Here is an 8,490-nt window from a genome sequence, read left to right on the forward strand (position 1 = left end):
CTGGAATGGGCACCGTCCGTTCCCCCGTCCCGCCCTCCCCCCCCCCCGTCCCCCCGTCCCCCCCCCTCCCCCCCCCCCCCCCCCCGCCCAGTTGGGACTCCTCCTCTGGGAAAGCCCCGCCAAGCGCTGACTCCTCCCCAGGGAGGGTCAGGACCACTCCCACAGGCTACTTAGGTACTTAGGCTGCCCCCCAGAGAATGAACACGTGGTTTTGCGTTGTCTCCCCATCTCTCTCTTCCCCTCACCATGCTTTCCCGGTGCCATTTGGAGTGCTGCAGTAAACATGGACATCTTTTATTCGGTCTAATTTTGTCTGATTGAAATTATTTGTGTCAGTGGAGAGGCTCATCCTAAGAAATATTCCCAGCAGATAGGATCATCAGTCATTCCACAGCAATATTTTATTTTTATTTTCTTGTCTTCCAACCCTGTTCTGAATCTAGGCGATGGTTCATCGTGGCCTTCTGAAAGCACATTTTGTGACCAGAGCATCTTCCAGAACTCATCAGGAAGCTTACTGCTCACGGCAGATATGTTGTGAGGGTGCCATATTGAGATTGCTGATGACAGAGACCCTTATTCGAATACTGGCACTTTGGACATTCTTCCAGGATAAAATGTCAGCCATCAACCTGCAGAAGACAAGTCAACTTGCAGTCGATGTGATTCTGCTTTTCTGTGTCTGCCCTACAATGCTCTGGTCAGGAGGTAGCCAACGTCTGAAGAGAGTTTCCATGAACTGACTTTTTCCTGGGCAACCCATCATGGCCTTGGTCATTTCCTGGGTGTCTTCTATTTCCCCGTCTCTGTTATCTAACGAGGAAACTCATGCCAGAGACGTCTGGTTTGGATTCTGGCTCCACCCGCTTTCTAACTGCGTGATTCTGAACAGTGACTTTGACCCCCGTACATGTAGCTTCCTGATGTATATAACACGACACCTCCTGGGGGTCTGATGGAACCTCTGTTAGACCGTTCTGTAAAGGCCTCTGAGCAGTTAGTGAAAAAGAAAGATTCAGCAAAGCATATTTTTAGCACCGTTATTTTGCTCTGTTTTTATATTCCCTCTATCCTCTCCTGAGACTTTTATCAATGAGTTGAGAAGAGAGATAGAAGCTGACCAAATGAGGTCGAACCAGAACATGTGCCTACAACTGGGAAGTCTGCCTCTGAAAGCAAAGAGCTCTCAGAGAAAATTATGGCCCCATTAACAAAGCATAGATGGTATAAAATAGTAAATACCTATCCAGATAGATCTTGTGTGCTTTTAGGCTCCGTGCCTATGGTCTTAGAGGGAAAAAATGACTAGTAGTTCAAGAGAATTCCATAAATATTTATTGGATTAATTAGTGTTAGTTAGTTAATTAATTAATTAATTAATACATGTTTATACACAAACAATTTAAGGCTTAAAAAAACAACATAGAGATCCTTCATTTATCCTTTGAACTCACACATAACATTTCAGAAAATGTACTAAAATTAAAACTTTTAAGCACAAGTTGCCTATTTTTATCACTATTGCCATAAACTGTAAGTTGATAAACACTGGCATTCCTTCCTCACAGAAAAGACCCTGGCCTGTGTCTCCCTCGGGCTACTCACATAATCCAAGGCCTACATCTCTGTACTTTATTCTTAGAGAAAATAGGCTCATTACTTCCGTCCTTGTCCCCTTTGTCCCATCCAGAGCTCTCTACCCCGCCCTTCTACCAAAATGAGACACTTGTACAAGGCTTCCAGGAAGAAACAACCTAGGTTATTATTAGGAGAAGCTCCTGCTCCAGACCTGCCGGACCCACCTCCTCCTGCTGCAGACACCTGCTGTCCTATGGCAGGGACTCGGCTCTGCAGTTCCCTATTCCTAGCTGTCATTTAGCTATGTGTTATTGATTCTGTGAAGGAGCCTGACTTGGCTTCATGATAATCTATCAAATTAAACAGGACAAGTTATCTTCAGGATTATACAGCCATTTCACCCACCCTCTTCCCTGATGAAAGACCAAAGCAGAGCCAGGTTTCTAACCCATGCCAGACTAAAAACACAGCCCTTCTGGACACCGTCAGCTGACCCATTCCAGTAGTACAAGAACAGATCACAACACACGTCACACTTCCTCTTAAGGCTGATTCTGAGAATTGATTAGTCACCAGATAAGTTAATGTTTGCTCTCTGGGGCATAAAGTATTTGATAAATATCTACTTTAATTATAGCTTTTGAATTCATTTACAGTGTGTGTCTATGTGTGTGTGTGTGTGTGTGTGTGTGGTTGGGGAGAGTGTGTGTGTGTAAATGCTCACGCCACGGCACTAATATGAAGGTTATAGACTAGCCTAAGGGAGTCCATTCTCTCCTTCTACTGTGTGGACTCTGGGGAACAATTCGGGCTGTCAGGCCTGGAGACGGGTGTCTTTACCCACTGAGCCATTTTACAGGGCTCGTCTTCCTGTTCTCCAGTCTTCCCTGAGCTCAGACACAGCTGGTCATTGCAGTCAGGTGAAGCCAGTGAACAGTCCCTTGAGAGCTAATGCATCCCCTAGAACCAAAGCACAAAAGCAGCTGCTCCAGCTGGCACCAAGCTCCGCATCTCCTCCACATGGGAGGGATGCCGCCCTGCTCTATAAAGGGCAGCAATGCCTGCAGCAGCGCATACAGAACAGAGACCTTGTTGGTCTTCCGTGAGCGCTCCAGGGCTGGAGCAGAGAGAAGCAGGAAGCCTGCAGAGTTGCCCACTGGCAGAAGAGCTGAGTCCCGGGGTAAAGACAACCAAAAGAGCAGCCATTGGCCTCAGCCTGAAGAACAGGTCAGCCCCCCACCTCTGAATATCTAGTTCATCTGGGCTAACAGTGCTTTCTGCCCACAGAAGCCCAGCTCCCTGGCCCAGCCTAGGCAGATGGAGAAGGGAGTATGACATGTGTCTTCAGCTTTCTATATTTTCCTATGTGAGTCCAGTGGATACGGCCTATCTTTGCCCACAAGCTTCTGGAGGCCAGAGATGGAAACTCCGTTCCCTCCACTCTGGTCCTGTACCCTGTGTGTGACCTTATTTTCATAATCAGAAGTAATTCTGTAGACAGCAGTGGTTGTTTCCTGGACAGGCAGGCATCACTGTACTCTGGGTCATGTTATACCAGGAGTGTGTGTAGACTTAAATCTATCCCAGTCACCATAGAAGCACATTGGTCCGCTGAGGGCAGCTTTTATTCTTCCATGAGTTGAATATTTCTACATTCTTCATATCTTCACAGTCGGCAGCTGTCCCATCCTAAATCATGATAATCAGCAAACAGATCCGAACCGCTAACTGTAATTTTTTTAAATTTTTAACTCATGTGTTTGTGTGTATATATGTGTATGTATGTGTGTGCAAGTGTGTATGTGTGAGTATGTGTGTATGTGAGTGAGTATGTGTGTATGTGAGTGAGTATGTGTATGTATGTGTGTATGTGTATAGAGTATGTGTGTATGCAAGTGTATGTGTGAGTATGTGTGTATGTGTGTATGAGAGTATGTGTATTGTGTGTATGTATATGTGCATGTGTGTGTGCAAGTGCGTATGTGTGTGTATGTGTGAGCATGTGTGTATGTGAGTATGTGTATGTATGTGTGTATGTGTGTAGAGTATGTGTGTGTGCGAGTGTGTATGTTTGTGTGTATATGTGTGTGTGTATGCATGCATACCAGAGGCATTGGATCCCTTGGAGCTGGGGTTGCAGCAATTGTGAGCCACCCTAAGCCTAACTCTGCAAGAGCAGTTACGCTCTCAATTGCTGAGCTATCTCTGCAGCCCAAATCCTAGTTACTTTACTCCAGTGTTCCCACATCAGTTCTTACCTTCCTTATACTTGTTCAAACTCATCGCTAAGGCTTACATGCAGTTTTTAAAATATGCTCCTGTTCATTTTACTCTTTTTCCATGTTTCACATTGCAAGATTTCTTTGAATTGTTATTCTATTGCCTGTAATACTGATTCTCCCTTTGTTTCATATTATCTGAACATTTATAAATCATGCATATTTAAAAGTCTCCTGAAGTCATTGATAAAATATGGGGAGGATATAAGGTCTAGAACGCCTTCTCCGTTTTATATGAATATGAAATTAATATGTCCCTTTCTACAGCTTTCTTCTGATCTACTTCCTTACTAATCGTCTTGGTAAAGGACATCATGTAAGGTTTCCTATGGTCAGCATCACAAACCTCTTGGTGATTCTTTATGAGACAACTATTCTACAAAATATATATTTAAGACTTTCACTAGGAGATCTGGGTATAGTAACACATGCCTTTAATCCCAACACTCAGGAGGCAGGGGCAGGTGGACCTCTGTAAGTCTGAGACCACCCTACAAAGCAAATTCCAGAACAGCCAGAGCTGTTACACAGAGAAACACTATCTCAAAACAATCCTTAACCTCAATCCCAGGGGGTTCTTTGCCCTCCTCTATGCACTAGGCATGCACCGGGCACACATACATACACGCTGTCAAAATAATCAGGTACATAAAATAAATATAAATATTTTTAAAACAGCAACATTAAAAATATAACAATCTTACCAAGGCCCAACATCAAATTTACCGAAAGGCATTAGTAACTTTTTTATCTAAAGCATCAGTCCAGGGTTTAGACCTGAGAAGTTTGGACCTGGTCAGTTGTCCAGTTGGTCAGTGTTACTAGTTCCATCTCGCTGGCAAATCAAGTGTCCTATGTCAACCTCAACTCATTCCCTGCCTGGGTCCTTTAGAAGCCATTGCTACATAGAATGTAAACGTGTTCAAATGCATTGCAAAGTGCTCAGCATGCTCTGTCTCCTTACCAGCATGTGTCTGAACGTGTGTTTGCATGATGTAAGCCAACAGCGCAAAACATAGGACCAAGACGGGCGCACAAAAGCCAAGTGCTCTTGCCGCCGTCTGCAGATATGGAATGTCCTATTTTTAACTTCAAAACTGTTGCCTCCATATCAAGTTGGGTTTTCTAGTTCCCCTATCTGTGTGTGTGTGTGTGTGTGTGTGTGTGTGTGTGTGTGTATGTGTGTGTGTGTGTGTGTGTGTGTGTGTGTGTGTGTGTGTGTGTAGTGAGATTCCTTCTGTCCTTAGGCTCCCATTTAAATGCCTTTTTCTGCCCAGCAAGGAGGCTTATGCCTGTAACCCCAGCATTAAGAAGCTAAAACAAGAGAACCACCAGAAACTCAATGCCTGCCTGAACCATAGGGTCAGTTCCAGGCCATCCTGGGCTACAATGTGATACTTTGTCTCAAAAGACTGTTTTTTCTCACACTCAAGTAGTAATTGTCACAGATTGGGATTTTCCTGCAGTTTACCAGAATCTTTCTTGGCTAAACTATTTGTCCATTTACTTCTTTCTTCCACAGGTGCTTATCAAACATCCTCCTTGTATTTGGTGCTAGAGAATTCTGCAATAAGAGAATCAGCCTACTCTAGGGTAGAAATTTCTAAAGAACTCATAGCTAGATGAGATAATGTGGCATTTGGACAGTGTGTGGAATAGAAAGGAGAAGAGTCAAGAACAGTAAAGATTTCAGATTCTCACATCTGACCAGAACCTGAACACAGTTTGTCAACAGACATTTCCAGCATTACCGAACCACTTGTCCAGGAAAACAACTCCCCAGGGGAGGAGGTTCTAGACTAACTCAGACCTACACAGAATCTCACAGAGTAAATGATACAGTGGTTTGTCTGGTTTCCCAAGTCTGGTGTGTGTGTGTGTGTGTGTGTGTGTGTGTGTTTGCACATGTGTGCAGGTGTGTGTGTGTGGGCATGCAGGTTCAGGTGTGTGTATGTGCAGGTTTTCGTGTGCAAATGTGTGCAGTTGTGTGTGCATGTTGTGTGCAGGCATGCATTGCACATGTATGTGGAAGTCGGAGACACATGTTGAGGATCTTTCTAGATCACTTTCATCTTTTGGGAGGCGGGAAGGGTCTCTCACAGATCCTAAAGAGCTTTGATTTGGCTGGCATGGCTGGCCAGAAAGTCCCAAGGGTCCTCTTCTCTACCCCTCCCCGCACCCGGGATTACAGGTGTGCAACGATGCACATGTCTTTCATGTGGTTGCTGGGAATCAAACTCAGAACAGCAAGCTGACTAAGCTGCCTCCCCACCCCACCAATCTGGCCTTCTTAGAAAGAGAGAGTTTGGAATGTATTGCTGCCCTGGGAATATGCATGACTTCAGAATAAGGCCACCTCTACCATGGTAGCCTTCCTATCCTTATAGAAAAAGTTCATCTGGTGTGCCTCTCCTATTGGTACCCAGCCAGGATAACCAGGTACACAGTTCACTGCTATGATGCTCTCTCATGTCTATGTATCTGTCCCCCAAGAAAAAGTTTGGGGGAAAGCACTATAGGACAGTATGTTATGCAGGAGATTTGGAGTCAAGTAAATGGGCTCAAACAGTAAACCCGTCCTAGTGATCTTGAGTAACTGATGTAAACTCATTGAGCATTGATTTCTCTTAAATTAACAGGAGACAATAAAGCCTTCTCCTACACTTGCTGTGATGTGTAAGCAGTAAGCCAAGCAGAGATGTGGCCCTAACAGAATATTTCTTACTACTAAAAGTCTTCCCCGCTTCTGCGGTCTCTCTTCCTCGGATCTCCATGAGGAAGTCACACGGTGACAATGAGAACCAAACCACCTGGCTGATCCTGGTGGGCTTTGGCGAGCTGCAACACCTGGGCTTCCTCCCTTTCACCCTCTTTCTAGCCATCTATGTGGTAACAGTTGGTGGCAATAGCCTCATCGTGCTTGCTGTGGCCTCCAGGAGGACCCTCCACACACCCATGTACCTCTTCCTCTGCCACTTTTCCCTGCTGGAGATCGGCTATACATCCAACATCATGCCTCAGCTGTTACAGAGCTTCCTGGAAGGAGGGGACACCATCTCCCTGGCCAGCTGCCTCGTCCAGTTCTACGTGTTTGCCTCACTGGCTGCAGCGGAGTGTCTCATGCTCTCTGCCATGTCCTATGACCGCTACTTGGCCATCTGCCATCCCCTTCATTACCCCGCTCTCATGAGCACCTGGTCCTGCAGCTGCCTGGCCACGGGTGCTTGGCTCAGTGGCTTCTTCTTCTCTGCCTTCACTCTGGCCTTGGCAGCCCCTCTGTCCCTCTGTCCAGGCAACAGGGTGATTGACCACTACTTCTGTGACTTCGCTCCAGTGGTCGGGCTGTTCTGTGGGGAGGTATGGATCTTGTGGGGAGCTGGAGTCAGCATCTCGGGCTGCCTTACACTTGTCCCCTTCGCGTTGATTGTCACATCCTACATCTTCATCCTGAGGACTGTGCTGAGGATACCATCAGGCCATGGGCGACAGAAAGCCTTCTCCACCTGCTCCTCCCACCTCAGTGTGGTTGGAGTGTTCTACGGCACTCTCGTTGTGGTCTACGTGGCCCCAACAGACCACATGCCTCCCCTGCTCCGGAAGGCCTTCTCTGTGCTCTACACAGTGCTCACTCCCATGGTCAACCCCATCATCTACAGTCTGAAGAATCAAGAAGTAAAGTGGGCTCTGCAGCGGCTCTGGAGACAGCTGGTCTGAGGAACGCCCCCACCGAGGTGCACAGGACAGCTATTGACGTCTTCCTCTGCTTTAGCTTAGTCTATTCCTCAGAGTCGGATGGAGAAGGCCATTGTGTTGAAAAGAGGAGGCAATGGGATTGAAAACAAATACCTAACAAGATGAGGTAACCCCAATTTTCCATTGTGACTGCATAGAGATCAAAATCGCACTTCCCAAACAGGGTCTATGCACTCCAGATATTTTACAAACACTCATTTTGAACAGATTAATTCTGAAAAGAATGCAAGAAGGAACTGAGCAGTAATGCCAGATGGAGAATACTGACAGATTCTTTTGTTTTATTATTTTGTTTCATGTGTTGGTGTTTTGCCTCTTGTATGTCTGTGTACCATGTGCGCCATGTGCACGCCTCTTGCCTGGCACCAGGGAGCACAGAAAAGGGTGTTGAATTCCTTGGAACTGGATTTATACACAGTGTGGGTGCCATTGTGAGACCGAAACAGGAACAAGATCACATGTGGGCAGGAGGTACACGGGCAAGTTATACCTCATGATGTATGCTTGTCCCTGACTAGACATAGGTGGGAGGTACACAGGCAGGAAGTACGTCAGGATATGCTTGCCTTTGACTGGACATTGTCAATGGAAGTATCTGTCCCACCTTGTCTGCAGGCATTCAACCCCAAATAAACACACAGAGGCCCATATTGATTATAAACTGTTTGACCTTTTGCCCATGCTTATTACAAACTAGCTCTTAAAACTTAAAATTAACCCATAATTCTTATGTTTAGCCACATGACTTGGTACTTTTTCTCAGTAAGGCATTCTCATCTTCCTTCCTCTGCATCTGGCTGGTGACTGTGTCTCTGCCTTTCCTCTTCCCAGAATTCTCCTGGTCTTGTTGTCCCACCTATGATTCCTGTCTGGCTACTGA

General features: G+C 45.9%; 1 protein-coding gene across 1 annotated transcript; it reads left to right on the forward strand.

Annotated features, from left to right (window-relative positions):
• Window positions 1-6,629: 6,629 nt before the first annotated feature.
• On the forward strand, window positions 6,630-7,571 carry LOC125407480 (olfactory receptor 11A1-like). Its single transcript, XM_048445106.3, has one exon. It carries the CDS (start codon window positions 6,630-6,632, stop codon window positions 7,569-7,571), a length of 942 nt encoding a protein of 313 aa, XP_048301063.2.
• The last annotated feature ends 919 nt before the right edge of the window (window positions 7,572-8,490 follow it).

Source organism: Myodes glareolus, chromosome 19 (assembly GCF_982192425.1).
Source record: "Myodes glareolus chromosome 19, mMyoGla1.1, whole genome shotgun sequence".
NCBI lineage: Eukaryota > Metazoa > Chordata > Mammalia > Rodentia > Cricetidae > Myodes > Myodes glareolus.